We start from the raw sequence: 20,379 nt of genomic DNA, 5'->3' as shown, positions 1-20,379 counted from the left end.
GCGCCCGGCCGCCGCCGCCCCGGCCGCCGCCTTCCTGCTTTTCCCGGGCTTCGGCGCCTGGAACTTGCGCTGCCCCTGCGCCATGGCCGGGAACGCGCCGGAAGGGGAGGGCCTACGCGCTTCCGGAAGAGGCGGGGTAAAGAGCAGGCGGAAACCGCCGGGTACCGCGGGATACAGCGGGGCGGGCGCGAGGGCTCACGGGGAGCAGCGGGCGAGCCGAGCGCGAGGGCTCACGGGACGCAGTTAAAGGGACAGCGCTGGGCGCGCGGAGGAAAACGTGACAGTGAACAGGGAGTCGATGCTTCATAAAACTTCATGTTCCTAAATCGCACCGGCGGCTTCAGGCCGACGACGCTGAGGAGTTCACATCATTAGTAGAGACTTTAACGGGGCTATCAAAGCTTCAGTAATGGTGATTTGGTATTATTAGTATCATCCTTGTTTGGTGCTGCGTGGCGTGAACTCAGGGGCTAACCCATGGTAGGCTTGAAGCTACGTGTCCCTAGCCCTGTTTCTTTAAATAGTAAATTTAAAAGTCTACACTCTGTGTGTGTGCTCACCCTGGGGCTTGAACTCAGGGCTTGGGCGTTGTCCTTGAACCTGAGCTACAGCTCCACTGTGGGCTTTTTGGTGTTTAATCTGGAAGTAAGAGTCTCACGGAATTTTCTGCTCGGGCTGGCTTCGTACCACGATCGTCCATATCTCAGCCTCCTGAGTAGTGAGGATAACAGGCGTGAACTCTAGAAGGATTTGTGGGCAGGGAGGAAGATCGGCTTGGGATGAGTCTGTTCAAGACATTTATTATAAAACCTGAGGAATGGGGCAGGGCTGGGGGAGCTGGGTCACCTAGGGTCCTCCCCCTGAGGGGATGGTGGCACTGAGGGCCGCCCGGAGCTCCTCCGGGGTAAAGACTCCCCGTTCTGTGATGATCCCTCCAGTGATGAGCTCATGGGGTGTGACGTCAAAGGCCGGGTTCCAAACCCCAATTCCTGTGAGAGGAGATAAGGGGCTGAGAACCAAGTCTGAAAATTCCCAGCCTGGTCACTGGTCTCCACCACAAAAGTTCTTACAGCCTGGAGAACCCTTGAAGAATCCTGGGAGTCCTCATGCCCAAATTGCAAGGCATGTACAGTAAACCCAGAGATAAAAGTTAGACGCCTGCCAGTCCTGATCTCTTCAACATACCTAACTGTTGCCTAAAGATCTCTGCATTGACCTCTGGGTCTTTGCACGAGCTCAGAAAAAAAAAAAAAAAAAGTATGTAAAAGCAGGTGACGTGCTGTTCTAGCTCTAGCTTTTTTTTTTTTTTTACGTTTACAGTTTTAGTCCCTCGTTTTTATTTTATTTTTTTGTTGGTCGTGGCTTGAACTCTGGGCCTGGGCGCTGCCCCTCAGCTCTTCAGCTCCAGGCTAGCGCTCTACCACTCGAGCCACAGCACCACTTCTGGCTTTGTCTGCTTATGTGGTGCTGAGGAATCGAACCCCAGGCCTCATGCATGCAAGGCAAGCGTTGGTTTTAAGCTTGTCCGTGGGTCTGGCTAATGTTGCCAGGGCTGGCCTCTAAGGAGAGGGCTGATCCTCCTACTGCTGCCTCCCGAGAGTCGCTGGGATTATAGTGCTGCCCTCCCATGCCCGGCTATCCTTGCTCCTTGTGTAATTGGGTAGCTGTAAGTTCAGACCGTGACCGATCCTGGGCCATGGTTGTGGATGCCCCGTACCCCACTCCTGGCTCCTGTGACCCCTCTCGTGTCCAACAGCTTACCGGGAGCGGCTATCCTGACCCCATTGATCTCGGTCAACTCGTGGCCTGGGCGCTCCTCGATCACAATGTCCCTGCCAGTCTGCAGCCCGAGGTCGCACGAGGAGCTGGGGGCCGCCACGTAGAAGGGGACGCCATGGTGTTTGGCCACGATGGCCAGCTGGTAGGTGCCCACTTTATTGGCTGTGTCGCCATTGGCGACTACGCGGTCGGCGCCCACGATGACGGCTGTGCGTGGGGAGAAGTCGGGGTGTCACACACACGTCCCCGGGGGCCTGCAGCCCAGCCCGGGCCCGGCCTGCTCACCGGACACGCCCTTGCGGGCCATGGCGACCGCGGCCATGCTGTCGGCGATGAGAGTGGCGGGGATCTGCTCGAATACCAGCTCGAAGGCCGTCAGCCGGGCGCCCTGGTTGTAGGGCCGCGTCTCGGTGCAGAAGGCGTGCTCCAGGCGGTTCAGCTTGTGCAGGGAGCGAATCACGCCTGCCACGAGGAGCAGGGGGATGGGGGGCAGGGACAAGGTGGCACAAGGTGAGGGCTGCAGCTCCCAGGCTCCCCCCAGGCACAAGCCTGCCTCTGGTCCTCAGCTGTGGCTGTTCCCGGGGGGCTGAGGGTTCCCCACACCTGTCAATCCTCCGTGGGGCCACGCCCCTCTCCTGGCCTCTACCTGATTTGAGCTTGGCCACGCCCCCATCAGGGCCACGCCCCTCTCCTGGTCTCAACCTGATCTGAACTTAGTCAAGCCTGCCCCATCCTGGCCACACCCCCTCTCCTGGGCTCAGCTACTTTGGTGTTAATTTGGGGAAGTCACTCTCTTCCCAAGGAGTCCACCATCTGCCTACTCTTTAGGACTTTGGCTCAAGCCAGGCCCATAAAAATGATCGTGAGACATAGGCAAGGTGACTTCATCTGACTTCTGGGCACCCTCAGCTATTTTCCTTATCACCTGAACTCCAGGGGTCCCCCAACCTGTGAATGGAGGGCAGAACTGAAGGATGGGATAGAGGGGTTCTGATGCCCATTTACTGGACTCCTGGATACAGCCATACCTGAAGCCAACCCCCTTAGTTTCTGTAGAAAGATCTAGCTAGCTAGCTGTCTGTCTGTCTGTCTATCTACACAGTGTATGTTTGTGGTTATTTTTATGTGTTTCTTCTCAACACTCTCTCCCTCCCTCTTCATTCCTCCTCCTTTCTGAAACAGGGTCTCATGCTTTAGGCCAGGCTTTCCTCTGACTCCCAGCCTCCAGTACCAGGGATGACTCCGCGGTGGTGAAGGGCAGGGACTCACCCAGGGCTGTGCCGTAGCCAGCGGTGGCCAGGGCACCAGTGTTACAGTGTGTCAGCACCGTCACTTTGCCGCCCCCAGGGGCTGCCCGCTCCAGGAGGTGGTGGGCTCCGAGGTCCCCGATGCGCTGGTTGTCTCTAAGGTCTTGGTCCAGCATGTCCTCGGCGTGGCAGATCACTCTGTGGCAGACAAGGGGCCTTCAGTATCAGTCAGGGGTTTCAGAGTCCACCTTGGCTTTCCTCTCTGCCCAATTTGGTTCAGCCTGGGCCCAATACTACATTGCTGAAAGGTGTGCGGGCTGGTGGGCAGAGGAACAGATAATAAAAGGAAAAAAAAGTGGCAAAGTCAGACAGCAAAGAGCAGGAGACTTGGGTACTGCAACAGCACGTGCAAAGGCCCTGAGGCAGCTGAAGGCAGGTAACACGGAGGGGAATGGTGTGGCGCTGGAGTGAAAAGGAAGAAGACATGGAACAAGGAAGAACTCAGGAAAAGACACAAACATTCCTCAAGAGCACCCACGAAGGCCGGCCCGGTGGCTCCCGCCTGTCATTCCAGCTACTCAGGAGGCTGAGATCTGAGGATCGCAATCCAAAGCCAATCTAGGCAAGAAAGTCCAGGAGACTTATCTCCAATGAACCAGCAAAAAGCCAGAAGTGGCGCTGTGGCTCAAGTGGTAGAGCGCCAGCCTTGAGTAGGAAGAAAAAACTCAGGGACGGCGCCCAGTTCAAGCCCCAGGCCAAGAGAACACGGTGGAAAGGGGTCCCCACGGGCGGAGGAAGGCTGGGCGGCTCCCAGGGTGACCTCAGTGAAAGGGTTGTGCAAAGGGCTGCTGAATCGCGCCGTGCCTCAGTGTCCCCTCGGTGCAAGTCCTCCTGACCTTTCCCGGACCGCCGCTTCCGTGGCGCCCTCCTTCTCCGCCTCGCGGGCCGCGGCGTCGGCCAGGGAACGGGCGGCGCGGGCCATGTTGACGGCGGTGGGCCGCGCGGACACCAGCACGCTCAGCTTGTCCCGCACGAAGGCCACGAGGGCGGCCGGCCCCGGGCCCCCGGCGCCGGCCTGCAGCTCCACGGCGAGGCTCAGGCAGCCCACCAGGGCGATGGCCGGGGCGCCCCGCACCTGCACGGGGGTGGGGGGGGATCCGGGTGTCAGTGCAGCTCCGCCCGGCCCCGGCCCCGCCCGCGGCCCCCAGTCCCGGCCCCGGCCTCACCTTCATGGCGCGGATGGCCTCCCAGGCCTGCTGCACCGAGCCCACGGCCTCGTAGCGGCTCTGCTGGGGCAGCAGCAGCTGGTCGAGGATCTGCAGCGACCCCCGGGAGTACCGGATCGCCTCCAGCGCCATGGCGCGGCCGCCGCGTCGGCTCCCCGCAGCGCTGCAGGTCCAGCTCGCGTGGGCGGGGCTGGACGCGCGGAGGGGCGTGGCCGAGGCCGGAGGGAGGGGCCTCCCTAGGAAAGGGCGCACGCGCATGCGCACATACCCGCTCGCGCACCCAGGGGAGAATGGCTGCGCGAGGGGCGGGCCTGTACCTTGGATGGTGGCGCATGCGCAGCAGCCACTTCAGCGCGCCGGGATGAAATGGCCCCGCCCAGGGGTGGAGCCACGGATCAGGGGCGTGGTAGACGGCGCGGAGGGGCGGGGCCCGGAAGCTGGCGCAGCTTGAGGCACCTGCTCAAGCTAGGCCGGCAGATCCTCTGCACACCCCCGGACCAGGCCCGTCACGGGCGCTCTGGGAAGCACAAAGCGGCATCATTTATGGGATACCTGCTGGGTACTAGGTCGTGTGCCCTGCCCAAGCCTGGCTGGCCAAGAAGGCCGAGTGTTTGCTCGCAAGATCCCGGAAGGCAGGGAAAGGAGATCGTCCTTCCTCCATGCACTCCTGCCCGCCCCTTGCGCAGCCCAGTGCTCCCCTCGACTTCCTTCAGAAGCTGCGAAGGCTGCCCTCCGCCCCCACCTCCCCCTGGCCGCCCCTGCCTCGCCCCACCGCCTCCCCCGGAAGCCCGCCTGGACCCCCAGCCCCGCCCAGCCGCCATCTTCAGACCTGGGGCGGACGAACGCATCCTGCCACCCACCCGAGCACTAACCCGCGGCGGGTTACATCGAACAGGGCTTTAATGTGGGGTAGCCGGTCAACAAGACCAAATAAATAACTCCATCTTTGAGGAGGCGAGGTCTGGGGAGGGCTGCAGTCCGTGTCGGGGTCTCCGGGGTCCCGGCCGCCCTCACTCGCTCTCGGAGCCTGAGTAGTCGGCCACTAGCGAGGGGTTGGGGCCATCGGGGTGCGGCGCGTCTGGGGGGTCTCGAGGTCTGTGGGGTGCGGGGGCTGGGGCAGGCAGGGCTGTGTCCTGTGCATCCGTCTGCGGCCTGCTGGGGTTGGGGGTGTCCTGATGGCTGTCCTGGGGGGGTGCCGGAGGGTCCTGTGCGGCTCCCTGCGGCTCCCCGGCCGCGGGGCTCTCGGGGTGCGGCGGGGTCTCCAGGCCATCCCGGGAGGAGCGGCGCCGCACGATGCCCAGGTCCCCCACCGTGAAGGGCGAGCTGGCCGGTGCGGTGGCCCTGCGAGCTTGGGACAGCTTCTTCAGGACACCGCTGGCTTTGCTGCCGGTGGCCCCGGGTCCGGGGGCCGCAGGGAACCAGGAGCGGCTGATGACCTCTGACCGCTTCTGCTTCTGCTTGTCCTCATAGGCTGCAGGGGAGATTGGACAGGGCGCTGAAGGACCGCCCAGGGGCTGGGGGTTGTGTGACTGCGGGCGGAGCATGCGCAAAGCTCTGGCCCATCACCTGCACAGGGCTAGACCACCCGCCTTCGCAGCCCTCACTCACAGTCCAGGGTGTGGAACCTGAGCAGCGCCGCCAGCCTGCGGTCGTCCTCGGTCTCAGGCACTAGCGGGATGGCCAGGCTGGCTTTGGCCTGCAAGGCCTGGTCCCTCTCCTCCTCCTCTCGCATGGCTTTCTTCTTTTCCTGAGGGTCGGGGGACGCCGGGAAGGGGCAGCTGTCAGAGAAGGGGTCTCAGAGCATCCGCTTTGCCCCACTCTGTGTGTGTGTGTGTGTGTGTGGTGTTGGCACTGGGACTTGAACGCAGGGCTTTGTGTTTGCTAGGCAGGCGCTCTACCACTTGAGCCACATTCCCGGCCCACTGTGTTGAATCTGAATCCTCCAGGTAACCTCATAGGAAGTAAAAATGGAAGGGGGTGGTGGTCTGAATGCTTGTCGGGGCAGTAAGGGAGGTCTTATCTCCATCTCTGAAAAGGGGCTGGGGAGCGGGGTGCAGGTGGCTCACTCCTGTAATCCTAGCTCCTCAGGAGGATGAGATTTGAGGACTGACGTTTGATACCAGCCTGGGCAGACATATGCATGAGATTCTTAGCAAGAAGCTAGAAGTAGAGGTGTGGCTCAGTGGTACAGTGCCAGACTTGGGCAGAAAAAGCCAAGTGAGACTGCAAGGAAGTGACGTGAAGCCCTAATGTAACACACACACGCACGCACGCACACACACACACATACATGGCACGCACACACACATGCACGCGCGCGGGGCTGGGGGCGTGGTTCAGCCCCACGGGCAGGGGAAGGAGAGGGGAGGGGTGTCCTCATGAGTGACATTCTGCCCTATCCTGGAGGCTGGTGGGAACCTGTTTGTCCCTTCTACCGTGAAGAAACGGCTAGAAGGTACGAAGGAGAACGGGGACATGTTTGGACACTGAATCTGCTGAGGCCCCGCATCATGGTCGTCCTCTCTCCAGCCTGAGTGACTGACTTGTTACAGTAGCTGCACAGACACTGGGCAGGCGGGGTGCCACCCCTGCAAAAAGCTGCAGAGGAACTGGGCAAGCCAGGCTGCCTATCTTGGATTGGAGCCACGCCCCCAACCACACCCACACCAGGCTCCTCCTACCCCGTGTCCCCACCCCTCCCATTGGCCCCTCCTCTCCCAGCTCCTCCCACCCATGTCCCCGCCCCTCCCCAGACCCCTCCTCCCCCAGCTCCTCCCACCCATGTCCCTGCTCCTCCCCAGGCCCCTCCCCTCCCAGCTCCTCCCACCCATGTCCCCGCCCCTCCCCAGGCCCCTCCCCTCCCAGCTCCTCCCACCCGTGTCCCTGCTCCTCCCCAGGCCCCTCCCCTCCTAGCTCCTCCCACCGGTGTCCCCTCCCCTCCCCAGGCCCCTCCCCCAGCTCCTCCCACCCGTGTCCCCGTCCCTCCCCAGGCCCCTCCCCTCCTAGCTCCTCCCACCCATGTCCCTGCTCCTCCCCAGGCCCCTCCCCTCCCAGCTCCTCCCACCCATGTCCCTGCTCCTCCCCAGGCCCCTCCTCTCCAAGTCCCCGCCCTTCCCCAGGCCCCTCCCCTCCTAGCTCCTCCCACCCGTGTCCCCTCCCCTCCCCAGGCCCCTCCCCCAGCTCCTCCCACCCGTGTCCCTGTCCCTCCCCAGGCTCCTCCCACCCACGTCCCCGCCCTTCCCCAGGCCCCTCCCCTCCCAGCTCCTCCCACCCATGTCCCTGCTCCTCCCCAGGCCCCTCCTCTCCAAGCTCCTCCCACCCACGTCCCCGCCCTCCCCCAGGCCCCTCCCCTCCCAGCTCCTCCCACCCGCGTCCCTGCCCCTCCCCAAGCCCTATCCCCGGAACCCAGCTCACCCGGAACCTCCGGCGCAGCATGCTATTGAGGGCAAAGTCGTCCTTCCAGGCGCTCTGGGCCTCCTGGATGAGGCTGAGGCTGGGCAGGGCCTTCTTGAGCGTGCTGCGGTCCGCCTCGCCGTGCTCCAGGCGGAACATGGCATCCGTTTCCAGCTTCTCTTTCTTCTCGTGCTCTGTGAGGCCCAGAACAGCATGGCTGGGTGAGAAGGGGGTCCTGGCCTGGGGGCCCCCTCGGGGTGGCCGGGGCCGCAGCTCACCTGTGGTCAGCACCTGCGCATTGTCCTCCATGTCCCAGCGCTCCTCCTTGCGCTGGGCACCGCTCACGATCACATAGTCGCAGTTGGCGGGGTCCGTCTGCATCTCGATGTAATTGACACACAGGTGGCATTTCATCCGGAACCTGGGGGACAGTGCGCTCACACGACGCTTGGGGCCCAGGCCCAGCAAGCAGACAGACAGACAGACACACACACACCCTCCCCTCGAGAGTGACACTGGAGCCGCAAGCTGGTGGTACATGCCTGTAATCACAGCTACTCAAGAAGCTGAGAACTGAGGATCACAATTTGAAGCCAGCCAGGGCAGGAAAGTGTGAAAATCTGATCTCCAGTGAACTACCAAACAGCAAGAAGTGGCGCTGTGGCTCAAGTGGTAGAGCACTATCCTTGAGCAAAAGAGGTCAGGGACAGCGCTCAGGCCCTGAGTTCAAGCCCCAGGACTGTCTCATTGTCTCTCTCTCTGTCATCTCTCTCTCTCAGACACACACACACACACACACACAATTGGCTTCTTCATCCTTGTGTTTGTCCATCCATCCATTCGCTCCTCTATTCATTCAACAAACCTACCCAAGGCCCACTCTGCCAGGCTTGTGCCTGCTAGGGGCACTGTGGGCAGTAGGGGGAGCTGTCCAGCCCTGGAGAAGAGCACAACCACACGGTGTCTGGGGCCTCTGCTTTCAAAAAGTCCCCTTTGTAAGGGTTCACCTGTCACCCCAGCTTCTGAGGAGGCAGAAATTGGGAAGGTCTTGGTCCAGGCTGGCCCTGGACCCTATGTGAAAAACCACTGAAGCAAAAAGTACAGGAGGCGTGGCTCAAAGCAGTGAGCATCTCTAGTAAAATCCATCATGGGAAGGAAGCTGTATAGCAACTGGGGGGGGGGGAGTAAAGACACGGAGGGGCTGCCTGGGCTGGGCTGGAGCAGGTGCGAGCCACAGAGGGTCCCAATCAAAAGATGATGCCCAGATGAACACGGGATGTCTTTGTGGGCACCTTTATCTGCTGTCCCCGCACTGCCCCACCCCCAGATGCTGCCTGACACCCCTACCTGTAGATTGGGGTGGTGTAGTAATTTCCAACTTTCTTCTTCTCTGCATTATACCGAACGCCTGGAGGGGGCAGGGGGACAGGAAGAGGTTGGTGACACCAGTGCGCTGCAGGTGCTAAAGCCAAGGTGAGGGCTGGAGCCAGAGGGCCGGGTTCAACTCTTGCACCTCCTGCCAGCTGGTGCCCCTCACCCTGAGGATCTTGGTTTCCAGTCTATTCAACAGTAATGACCACATGGCCATCTCGGACCCTTGTCAAGCCTCCTGGACAAGGGATCCATTTGGAACAAGGCCAGGCTCTCATTAGTTCTTTCCAGAATGCTCACAGTTTTTCATCTTCCTTTCTTTTTTTCTTTTTGAGACAGAGCCCCTGCTCATTTTGATCTCATGATCCTTCTACCTTAGCCTCCCAAGTGCTGAGATTACAGGTGTGTACCACTACACCTGGCCTTTTCCTTTTTTTCTTCTTCTTTTTTGTCTGACACCCATTTTACAGACCGGCAAACTGACCCACAGCAGGACACCTGGCTGGGAGGTGGCAGCGATGGGGTCAGAACCACGGGGCCTAGTTTTCTCGTCTCTCTGCAGCCTGCATGCCAGATTCCCAATTCCTCACAGGGCCTGGCTCTTGTGGGGGTCCCCCTGTGCAGGACTGAGTTGGGGGGGCATGGAGGGGAAGGCTCACCCATGCCAATGTGATTTTTGCAGCCATCACACCAGATATTATACGGCATCTCGAATCTGCGGAAATACACAAGGCATCTTTATTGGCGCTCGTCTGGAGTCAGCGCCTCGCTATGCAGCCCACGCTGGCCTCCAGTTCCTGGGTGTCAGCCATCCTCCCACCTCAGCCTCCCCTGTGAAGCTGAGAGCGCAGGTCTGTGCCAGGGTGCCTGGTCCAGCCTGCGTGCTTTCCCCTCCTTCCTCTACCTCCTTTCCAGTATCGCTCTGCAGCTCTTTAGTCCAGGAGGAGCGTGGCCTGTGCCTCTGGACCATGACCATGTCCCAGGTCCTACTGGGACAGTGTACAGGTCCCGGCCTTGGCCTCAAGAGCTGTTTCTGTTCACTCTGATTTGAAACCCTGACCCAGGCTAGCTGGCTGCAAGATGAAAAGCACCACGGAACAGGGCCAAGGTCCTGCTGGACCAGCCAGTCCCTGGCTAGTCACCCCCAATGACATCGAGACAGCCAGGCCCAGCCCAGTAGAAGCTTCCAGACTTGTTAGTAATCACCAATGTTGTGGTTTTGTTATGTGGCTATAGCTGATTGATACAGCCAGTGTGAAAGTTTTCTGCTTTGGGGGTATGGCCCCGTAGTGCTTGCCAGGAAGGGGAACACATAAGTTGGGAGCCCTCAGGGAAGGCCAGAGTCTTACCGGATGATGAGGATTCCTTGTGACAGCTTCCGAGCACGCTCCCGAAGCGGGTGGCTATTGTGGTATCGGTTGAGAGAGCCATGCTGAGCAGAGGGAAGATAGTAGGTCAGCATTGCTGATTTCGGGGCATGAAGGTTTTCCCTAGCCTTCCAGCAATGCATCCAGCAGTGCAGGAGGCTCAGAGACCTTGCTGAAGCAGAGGACTGGCATCAGGAATTTGGCCCTCCCTTGGTAACTGTGGAGGATGGAATCCAGGATGCCTTGGGCACCAAAATTGTGGGACACTATGAGTCCACACAGAAAATCCCCACAGACTCTCTGTCTGCAGGTGACATGCTGTCAGAGCTATGTGCACTCACTAGCCGGGAGGACAAGAAGGTTGCTGTTTCTGAAGTTCTGCCTCATTTGAATTTGGGGCCTTTTACTTGGGAGGCAACTGTTCCACCACTTGAGCCACACTTCCTGGACCATATAAGCCACGCCCCCAATGCCTGAGCCAACCCCTCAGCCCCGTTATTTTTCATCTGTAGTTGGCCGCCTTCACCACGTGAGCCACGCCCCCAGCCCAGTTTTGTTCAGTGGTTGGTTGTATCCACCACGTGAGCCATGCCCCTTACACCGGAGCTGCGCCCCCAGCGGGGTTCTGACCATTTCTGATCTGTGGTTGGCTGCATCCATACATACAAAGAGCCGGTGAGATGTGTGTGTGTGTGTGTGTTTGTAGCTTCTCCACCCTGGCGATGAGCTTAAGGAAGGTGTGACCTTGCATGGGGGTGGGGGAGGGGAGAGGGGGTGTTGGTAACCCCAGTTTGTCTTCCTGAGCCTCAGCTTCCTGAGTTTATCTGAGGACTGGGGATAATGATTGGTTCCCCATGGTATAGTTAAGTGAGGACGCTATGATGCACTTCCTGAGCCTCCGCAGGCGCTTAATCCCCCAAAGGTCTGGTGAAGCCAGGGTGCTGGCTCCCCCACTGCTCTGATACACGGGGAAAGTTCTCCATAGAGAAAGCGCAGCCTGTGCTCAGGATAACGTGTCTGGGACACACAGCCCTGAGTGCTTGCGATGTGGGGTCCTGGTGCCTGGTTGGTGGAGTGGAGAGGACTGGGGGGGGGGAGGGGAGCCCTTACCTTCTCGGGGTTGAAGTCCGGAGGGTAGTACTTGTTCACGCCTTTCCTTTCACCCTGCAGAACAGCACAGAGGGGTGTCAGTGGAGTGTATACAGTCATGCCTGGGGGGAGCCCACAGGGAGATGGGGGGGGTACCCTCAATAATCCACTGCTTCATCAGCCAGTGGCCACCAGAGTTTGTAAAAATTACATAAGGTTCACACTTCCCTCCAGTAGTGTCTTTCAGGTTTTTCTTTGGGGGGGGCAGGAACTGTGATATAATGGACAATAAAAATACAGACAGACACATGAGTGTGGTGATGCATGCCTGTAATCCCAGCCCTCAGGGAGACAGAGGCAGGAAGATCGTGGGTTTGAGGCTAGCTTGGGCTACATAGTGAGAACGCATTCACCCCATCCATCTCAAATCCCCTCAAAATTCATTTTTTAAAAAAGAAGAGAACACATTCCCTGCGTGATTATGGTATCCAGCAAATTGAAATAAATATCTCAGAGCTCTGGGAGGGAGAGGAACTGGGGCTACTTCTGGAACCCCACAGACTTCAATCCTGGGGTGCAGGGCTAGCTACTCACCATCTTGGCAGCTGTCTGGAGCCCTAGCCTGCAGGGCGGTCAGCGTAAGGTGGACGCTGCTTGGGCCTGCCCGCCTGGCAAAGAGCTTGGCAAAGAGGCTTCCCTGCAAAGATGGGGGGGGGAGGGCAAGGGGTGGCGCTGGCACAGAGGAGGCTCCTGGCAGATGTAGGCGACACCCAAGAGCAGCGTCTGTTCCATGGGGGGGGGGGAAGGCAGTCAGTCGTGCCTGTCCCATGGCCAGTGCGATTTTACAATGGAGCCTCTCCCTCCATGACCCCAACTCCACCCAGCTTTAGCCATGTTCCACCTGGACGGCTGTAGCTTGATGTCCTGGCTTTGATTGCCTTCCCCACCCCCCAAAGCAGCCTGTGGGATCTCTTAAAATATTCCTGTCCCCCTACTTTCCTCTGGCAATCCCTCTCCTCTCCGACCTTCCTCCCTCTCAGCCCCCTATTACTCCTCTTCCCCTTTAATCTTGTTTGCCAGTCCTGGGGATTGAATTTAGGGCCTCCTGCTTGCGAAGGAGGCAGGAAGACCAAGTCTAAGGTTCGCCCCTGGGCTATCCAGGGAGACTCTGTCTCAAACAACAACAGCAACACCCCTAATTGACTACTTGGTGTTCTACCACCCTAAGCAGCCCGTGGCAAGCTGGCACGGGGAGGGGAGCTCTGAGCGCCCCCCCGAAACTGATGGGGTGCAAAGCTCCTCCCCCCACCAGTTTTCCTCTCCCATCTCCATGGGGGGGGGAGGCCCTCGGATGAACGGAGGGGTCGGGGCCTGCGTGTTCCCCGGGTGGGGGCCGGGCTGTGATGGACACAGGGAAAAGAGATCGCCATCATGCTGATCCCTAGCCACGCGGGCTGTCCCGGTGCCTCAGTTTCCCCATCTCTAAAATGGGATTTTGATCAAAGTATCCACCCGCTCCGCTTGCTGTCAGGACTGGGGGGTGCGGGTGAGGGTGGGGGGACGGAAGGTCCTCGATCAGTTGGGTGTTGGCGGTTCTGTCTCACGCATCAAATGACAAAAATCCAACCACGACTCTGTTTTGTCCCACGGATGAAGCGATGACGGGGGCCGGGGGGTCGCGCCCCGGGGACTCGGGCCACGGCCCACCCGCCGGGCGCAGGGTGGGCTCCAGGCACTGGGCTCCCGTCCGCAGGGCCCCGAGACCCCGTGCACGGCCGGTCGCGGCGCCGCGCACCGCCCGCACTCACCGGACCCCTTCCAGCTCCAGCGCCGCGACCGTCCCGGAAGTGCGCCCCGGCCTGCAGGACGGCGTCGCGTCCTCCCTGCCGGCGCGGGGGCGGGGCTAGGCAATACAGCTGCGCTGATTGGCTGGGTGTCCCAAGACGCCGCGGGCCCTCTACCGCGCGAGTGGACTCATCCGGGATCGCCCCGCCCCAACCGTGCGTAAGTCACCTAGCCACGCCCACACCGTCATTCCCGGAGGACCAATCCGAGACCCGCTTCCTGACACGGCCCACGAGCTGCTCAAACCCTGGGATTAGTTGAGCAGGTGATGATCGTCCAAGTAACAGTTCTTATATTATTTAAGTGTTTGGGAGCAGGAAAGAATATATCATTTGTAAAAGTGACAAGTGAGATTTCAGTGTCCATAAATAAAATAGTGTGTGTGTGTGTGTGTGTGTTTGAACTCAAGGCCTGTCTACCATTTTGAGCCACAGCTCCACTTCCAGATTGTTGCTTGTTAATTGGAGATAAGAGGCTGCCTAGGCTGGCTTCGAACGGCGATCCTCAGATCCTAGCCACCTGAGTAGCTAGGATTTCAGGCGTGACCCACCGGTGTCCAGCCAGAATCTGATTCATTCAATGGCTCTTAGCCGCCTTAGTGAGTACTATGCCCCTGGGATTGAGATCAAAGAGGACCACTAGTGCCAAACGGCGATTTGTCATAGGCACTGTGAAAAGCGGGGAAAAGTGTCCATACTGCTAAATTGTTTGGAGCTGGCGCTGTGTGGCTCACACCTGTAATCCTAGCTACTCAGGAGACTGAGATCTGAGGATCGTGGTTCTAAGCCAGCCTGGGTAACAAAGTCGGTGAGACTCTTATCTCCAATTAACCACCAGAAAACTAGGAATGAGGCTGGAGATCCAAGTAGAATACTAGCCTTGAGCAAAAAAGCCCAAGGACAGCCCAGGCCCTGAGTTCAAGTTCGTGGATGACAAACAATTTTTAAAAATTAGAGGGCTGGGAAGGTGGCTCAGTGGTAGAGTGCTTGCCTCTCATGCATGAGGCCCTGGGTTCGATTCCTCAGCACCACATAAACAGAAAAGGCCGGAACTGGTGCTGTGGCTCAAGTGGTAGAGTGCTTGCCTTGAGCTGAAGAGCTGAGGGACAGCACCCAGGCCCAGAGTTCAGGTCCCACGACTGACCCAAAACAAACAAATAAACAAATAAATAGATTGAGCTGGGTGCTGGTGGCTCACACCTGACATCCTAGCTACTAAGGAGGCTTAGATCTGAGAATTGCTCTTCAAAGCCAGCCCCAATAGGAAAGGCCAGGAGATTTAACTCCAATAAATCACCTGAAAACCAGAAGTGGTACTGTGGTTCAAGTGGTAGAGTGCTCGCCTTGAGCTGAAGAGCTGAGGGAGAGTACCCAGGCCCAGAGTTCAAGCCCCACGACTGACCTCTCCCCCCACCAAAAAAATATTTGGAGCCCAGATTTTTTTTTTTTGCCAGTCCTGGGATCTGAACTCAGGGACTGGGCACTGTCCCTGAACTTCTTTTGCTCAAGGCTAGTACTCTACCACTTCAGCACAGAGCTACTTCTGGCTTTTTCTGTTTCTATGGTAGTGAGGAATCAAACCCAGGGCTTCATGTATGCTAGGCAAGCACTCTACCCCAAAGCCACATTTCCAGCCACTGGAGCCCAGATTGTTATCCCTGGGCTCAGAAGTCCTCAGAAGCAAGTTCTCAGGTGCTCTTGTCATTAGAGTAGCACAAACATGTAGTCCACACAGCTAGAGGTGGGACTTAGCTCTTTCTGCTCATGCCAGACCTTGTGTTCACAGCATCTGAACTTTACTGTTGCCTTGCATGTGTTCAACATGGGAATGCAGAGAAAAAATTTTAATGAGGTTTTCTTAATTAGGCTAAATTGGTTGTACCAAGGATGTTTCATTGTGACATTTCCATACATGTGCACAATGTATTGGGCAAACTCACCCCCTCTAGAACGCTCCCTTATGCTCCACTTCACCCTTATTAAAACAATTTCCATGGGCCCAGTAGGGCAGCTCAAGCCTGTAATCCCAGCTATAGGAGAGGGGGAGATATTGGGACTACAGAGATAGTTGCAGGCCAGCTCAGGCATAGAAGTTTGAGAGACACCATCTCACTCAATGGTTGGGTGCAATGGTGCCTCCTGGCCATCATGAATGACACAGAGAAGGACAAATAGGCAGACAGTGAGACGCCAATTTGAAAATAACAAATGCAAAAACTAAAATAGGACTGGAGAATGTGGAGGGCCTGACTAGTCAAATTGTATTATACATCTACATAATTTGGTGCACCCCTTTTGGACAACTATTTGAAGAAAACAATAAAAATAAATAATTAGGGAGGGCTGGAGGCATGGGCTTGGGGTCAAGTGGTAGCAAGCTTGAGGCCCTGAGTTCAAATTCCAGTACTGGCAGGAGAAAAAAAAAACAACCCTAACCAACACCAATTTCAATAAGATCATTATTACGAGTTATTGTTTGGTATGAACTCCTGGGCTACAAGTGGAGAAACTGATGGAGACTGTCCAGAAATACGTGTGTGTGTGTGTGTCTTGCTCACCCCCAAGTGGAAGCCCAGACGAACTTCCCATCCCTCGAGGCTTCTTTCGAACCCTAATTCTTTGGGACAGGGAATCCTGGTCCTGTGCCAGGGTTACTGATTCCGCGTCTGCTTGGGGCGCATGCGCGCGCTGGGGGCGGGGCTCCTGCGGGCTGCACACAGGGGGCCGCCCAGACGCCAGCTCAGTTGTCATGACAACCAGGGCGGAGCCTTCCCAACCCCCCTCCCCCCCACTCCCTTTTAATCCTGAACAGAGGTTTTTGCTTTAACTAGGTCAAGTTCGGGCGAGATGTTTTTCGTTATCCAATCGGACAAACACTGACTTATTCTACAGATCTCTCTGTCTCTGTCTCTTAATTTGTGGTGGTTCTGGGGTTTGAACTCAGGGCCTGGGTGCTGTCCCTGAGCTTTTTCATTCAAGGCTGGAGCTCTACCACTTGAGCCGCAGCGCCACTTCCGTTCGTTTTTGCTGGTTCATTGGCGATGAGCGTCTCATGGACTTTTCTGCCTGGGCTGGCTTCCAGCTGCAATGCTCATATCATCTCAGCCTCCAGAGTAGCAGAGATGACAGGTGTGAGCTACTGGTGACTGGCTCTTTAAGAGCATTTTCAATCAAATGGCAGCCGCTGGGGAGGAGAGGGCTGGGGTGAGGCTTAGCAACGCGCGCCAGTTCCACTCCCCTTTTCCTCTTTTTCCTTTGAGCGCTCTATAATTTATTCACCGCATCTATTTATAATTTACCTGACTTCGCCAAGCCAACGTCTTTTTGATGCAATGAAGCAACGCTCAGTTTGGAAGAAATGACTCAGTGGTGACTAATTATTCTTTACCGAAGGGGTCACAGCAGGATTTCTTTAAATAGAACATTTTTTCTCAGTGAGCCAAGAATGATTTATGTGCAATGCATTTAGATTCCCAGATCCCCTCTCCTCCCTTCCCTCCACCCCCCCCCAAAAAAAATCAAGGCCACATTGTGCAGCTGAGCTGTTGCGAGTCATGTCCTGGAGCATCGCCTGCCTGGCTGAAAACATCCAAGGGGTTCAAATCCGTAGGCTGTGTTTTCCAAGTAAAGTAGACTTCTCTGTGCTCGATTCCTGTCTTTCGGTTCTTTTGTTTGATTGGTTGATACGGGTGCTACGGATGGAAGCCAGGGCTGCCCTCCTTCCCTCCCCTTCCCCCTTCCCTCCCTCTCCCCCCTTTAGCTATTAACTGAGAGCAGGTGGATCATGAACAGGGTTGGTTCGCTCCAGTTGGCCAGACGACCCTTCTGCCGATTTTCCAGCCCTTCGCTGGGTCTGTTCTCCACACTGCCGCCAGAGGGAGCCTTTGGTTTGCGTTTGAGCTATAACACTGTTCCATCTTCATCAAACTTGAAGTGCCGGCCTAGTGCGGTGGCTCAAGTCTGTAATCCTAACCAGGAGGTGGCGATCTGGAGGATTTCACAGTTCATCTCAACAGCGGCCGACAGCTGTGTACCGTGGCGTATACCTGTCCTCCAGCTCGGGTAGGAGGCTGGAAGGCCAGGCTGGCCTGGGTATGAAGTGAGATGCTCCGTGGCTCAGCGGCAGTGGGCGTGGCTCCAGTATAGGGGCGTGGCCCTTATCAGAGGCGTGGTTCCACGGCAGGGGGCGGGCCTCGGCGGCGGGGGCGTGGCTCCAGGAGAGGGGGCGTGGCTTGAGTTCCATCCCAGCACTGCACTTTTTTTCCCCCCTTTTGAAAATAAAACTGAAATTCTTGGAAAAATAAGCCCACTGGGAAGGAAGCATGCACGGCCTTGTCGATCCTCACTTCTATCAAGTTCTGGAATCTTTTCATCCTGGAAGGGAAGTGGGGTGGGGGCCAGTCAAACCTGGAATGCGGGGGTCCCTGCCTCTCCCTTTCCCTCACCTCTCTTTGTGTGAGCTGGGTACACAGTGAGTTAGAAGCAGGGGAGACTAGGGGAAAATGAGGCCTGGTGAGCTTCCAGCAAGTGCAGGGCATGTTCATCTTAAGACCAAGGGACCAAAGCCATTTGGGGGAAAATGAGGCAGAAAAACGAGAGAAATGAGGACTGGTGAAGGCCACTCACAGACATGGTATTTGGAGACAGAGAAGGGCCATCTTTGCTTCAAAGAGAGACAACAGGATGCATTCCTTTCTAAGGGATATATTCCTCACCCCAAGAATGAACACTTGTTGGACAGGATGTACGCCTTCCTGAGAAAAATGCTTCCCCAAACTCTTTTTTGTTGTTGTTGGTGGTGGTCGTGGGACTTGAACTCTGGGCCTGGGCGCTGTCCCTCAGCTCTTCAGCTCAAGGCTAGCGCTCTACCACTTGAGCCACAGTGCCACTTCCGGTTTTCTGGTGGTTCATTGGAAATCAGAGTCTCACGGGTTTTCCTGCCAGAGCTGGCTTTGAACCGCGATCTTCAGATCTCAGCCTCCTCAGTAGGTAGGGTGGCAGGCGTGAGCCACCGGCAACCCCCAAATTTAAGCCACCTCCTGCCCCCAAATGCAGATAGCCAGGCGCCTTCCTTATCTCAAGGATAAGGATCTGTTTTATGGTAGGATGGATTCTCACCTGGAAATAGTGTCCAAAATATCCAGAAACTCAGAAAATAGCACCAAGCACCAGGAGTGATTATAGCAAAGATAATACACTTAGCTTAGCATAACTTTGAAGCCAGACCCCCTGCCTTTACCTATAAATCCCCTCATCAGCCAAGGAGCTCTCTGCGTCTCTCTTTCTCTCCTCTCTCTAGAGCACCCACCCTTTATTAGAGTGTGCCCCTGCTCTTCTGTTTGTCTGTCTGTCTGTCTGCTTGTCTGCATGCTTACTTAATAAAATTCTGCCAAGTTTTCTTACCAACGTGACTTGTCCAGAAATTCTTATTCTGTGATCAAAAGTCAAGGCCCCTAAGTGAACCCCTAAGGGCCCTACTTTTAAAGGAAAACTCCACTCACCCTCGCCTGCATCTGCTCACCCATTGATTTGTTCCTGGACTGCCCTTCTGTCGGGCTTTGGAGCAGATGGCCTGCTGCACCTTGTGTCAAGGTCGTTGACATCCAGCCGAGTGCGGTGGCTCAGGTCTGAAATCCCAGAACGACCCAGGAAGTGGAGATCAGAAAATCACAGGTGGAGGTCATCGTGGTTAAGGAAGTTCACAAGACCCCATCTCAATATGTAATCAGGGCTTGGAAGTATCTTCTGTGAACCTAGCCTTGAGCGATGTATGAGGTGGAAGACTCAGGCTCCTGAGCAAAAATGTGAGACTCTACCTGAAAAATGATACATAAAGGGCCCAGTGGTGTGTGTGTGTGTGTGTGTGTGTGTGTAAGGGCTTGCTACCTTTCAGGGTGCTGTGAACCTTCAGATAGGGGGGATCCTTATGTGTCTTTGAAAGAAATTGCCTCTCTTCTCCCTTGGTCTTCTCTTTCTTGGCTCTGACCTGCCATTCGCTCCCAGCCCCAGTGGGTGTGGCTTTCGCATCCTCTGCCTGTCCCATGGGCGTGGCTCTCTCATCTCCCCGCCCTCGTGGGCGTGGCTCTCTCATCTCCCCGCCCTCGTGGGCGTGGCTTTCTCCATCATCTCCCTGCCCTGGTGGGCGTGGCTTTCTCCATCATCTCCCTGCCCTCCTGGGCGTGGCTTTCTCCATCTTCTCCCTGCCCTGGTGGGCTTGGCTTTCTCCATCTTCTCCCTGCCTAGATGCTTTACCTTTCTCATGCCCAAAGGTACAGCAGATTCTCGGCCCTGGACTGAGAGCCTGAGTTGAATCCCAAATAACAAAACCAAAAACCAAAACAAAACAAAAAAAACCTTAAGAAACGAAGTCATATTTGCATATAACCTACAAACATCTTGGAGTTCAAATCGCCTCTAAATTATTTATAATACCAAATACAATGTAAATGATATGTAAATCGTTATTCTGTATTGGTTAGGGAATAAGGACAAGACAAGAAAAATGTCTGTTACAGATGCATTTTGCTTTTGCTAGTCCTGGGTAGCACTCTTCCGATTCAACCACAGCTCCAGTTCCAGCTTTATGGTAGTAAGTTGGAGATAAAAGTCTCATAGGGCTGAGTGCTGGTGGCTCACGCTTGTCATCCTAGCTACTCAGGAGGCTGAGATTTGAGGATCAAGGTTCAAAGCTAGCCTGGGCAGGAAAGTCTGTGAGACTCTTATCTCCAATGAACCACCAGAAAACTGGAAGAGGCGCTGTGGCTCAAAGTGGTAGAGTGCTCACCTTGAGCAAAACGAGCTCAGGGACAGCGCGGAGGTCAAGTTCAAACCCCATAACTGACAATTTCCTGCCTGGGATGGCTTTGAACCCAAATCCTCAGATCTCAGCCGCCTGAGTAGCTAGGATTACAGGCTTTTCTTATCTTTTTCTTTTTAGTGTGTGATTTTGGTCATGTGTCTTTTTTTTTTTTTTTTTTGGGTCCGGTTGTGGGGCCTGAACTCTGGGCCTGGGCGCTGTCCCTCAGCTCTTCAGCTCAAGGCTAGCACTCTACCACTTGAGCCA

General features: G+C 56.6%; 3 protein-coding genes across 5 annotated transcripts in view; all 3 read right to left on the bottom strand.

Moving 5' to 3' along the window:
- LOC105999248 (chromosome unknown open reading frame, human C19orf53) overlaps nucleotides 1-108 on the bottom strand; it is a 2,030-nt gene extending 1,922 nt beyond the window's left edge. The window contains exon 1 of the mRNA XM_013034213.1: nucleotides 3-108. Coding sequence (XP_012889667.1) covers nucleotides 3-84 — 82 coding nt within the window. The 5' untranslated portion in view covers nucleotides 85-108. The remainder of the gene's footprint in view (nucleotides 1-2) is intronic.
- Nucleotides 109-790: 682 nt separating this feature from the next.
- On the bottom strand, nucleotides 791-4,429 carry Mri1 (methylthioribose-1-phosphate isomerase 1). The gene is made up of 6 exons (XM_013034207.1): nucleotides 4,253-4,429; nucleotides 3,923-4,161; nucleotides 3,049-3,224; nucleotides 2,065-2,241; nucleotides 1,762-1,986; nucleotides 791-989 (listed from the first exon to the last, which is right to left on the bottom strand). Exons 1-6 carry the CDS (start codon nucleotides 4,382-4,384, stop codon nucleotides 847-849), a joined length of 1,092 nt encoding a protein of 363 aa, XP_012889661.1. The 5' UTR covers nucleotides 4,385-4,429; the 3' UTR covers nucleotides 791-846.
- Nucleotides 4,430-5,061: 632 nt separating this feature from the next.
- Nucleotides 5,062-13,327, bottom strand: Ccdc130 (coiled-coil domain containing 130). 3 transcript variants are annotated; one of them, XM_013034214.1, is made up of 10 exons: nucleotides 13,281-13,327; nucleotides 12,067-12,169; nucleotides 11,494-11,547; nucleotides 10,366-10,448; nucleotides 9,676-9,731; nucleotides 8,993-9,053; nucleotides 7,924-8,066; nucleotides 7,667-7,839; nucleotides 5,861-5,999; nucleotides 5,062-5,723 (listed from the first exon to the last, which is right to left on the bottom strand). In XM_013034214.1, exons 2-10 carry the CDS (start codon nucleotides 12,067-12,069, stop codon nucleotides 5,263-5,265), a joined length of 1,173 nt encoding a protein of 390 aa, XP_012889668.1. In that variant the 5' UTR covers nucleotides 12,070-12,169; nucleotides 13,281-13,327; the 3' UTR covers nucleotides 5,062-5,262. The 3 variants fall into 3 exon arrangements, with proteins under 3 accessions (XP_012889668.1, XP_012889669.1, XP_012889670.1); XM_013034215.1 differs by lacking the exon at nucleotides 13,281-13,327 and having other exon boundaries at nucleotides 12,067-12,250; XM_013034216.1 differs by lacking the exons at nucleotides 8,993-9,053; nucleotides 9,676-9,731; nucleotides 10,366-10,448; ... (1 more) ...; nucleotides 12,067-12,169; nucleotides 13,281-13,327 and adding an exon at nucleotides 8,142-8,217.
- Between the last annotated feature and the right edge of the window lie 7,052 nt (nucleotides 13,328-20,379).

The sequence above is a fragment of the Dipodomys ordii genome, unplaced genomic scaffold (genome assembly GCF_000151885.1).
Source record: "Dipodomys ordii isolate 6190 unplaced genomic scaffold, Dord_2.0 Scaffold184, whole genome shotgun sequence".
In the NCBI taxonomy this organism is placed as follows: Eukaryota; Metazoa; Chordata; class Mammalia; order Rodentia; family Heteromyidae; genus Dipodomys; species Dipodomys ordii.
This window is presented reverse-complemented; position numbering and strand designations above follow the sequence as displayed.

Bases quoted from the DNA above. Each gene is read 5' to 3' on its own strand.
- Ccdc130 (XM_013034214.1), bottom strand. The intron at 9,054-9,675 runs GTGAGCCTTCCC...TGCCCCCTCCAG, and splicing joins CAAAAATCACATTGGCATGG to GCGTTCGGTATAATGCAGAG. The intron at 6,000-7,666 runs GTGAGCTGGGTT...CCCGACCCTCAG, and splicing joins TGCTGCGCCGGAGGTTCCGG to GAAAAGAAGAAAGCCATGCG.
- Mri1 (XM_013034207.1), bottom strand. From the start codon at position 4,384: ATGGCGCTGGAGGCGATCCGGTACTCCCGGGGGTCGCTGCAGATCCTC. The intron at 2,242-3,048 runs GTGAGTCCCTGC...TCCTCGTGGCAG, and splicing joins TGGCTACGGCACAGCCCTGG to GCGTGATTCGCTCCCTGCAC. The intron at 1,987-2,064 runs GTGAGCAGGCCG...CCCCACGCACAG, and splicing joins GGCCCGCAAGGGCGTGTCCG to CCGTCATCGTGGGCGCCGAC.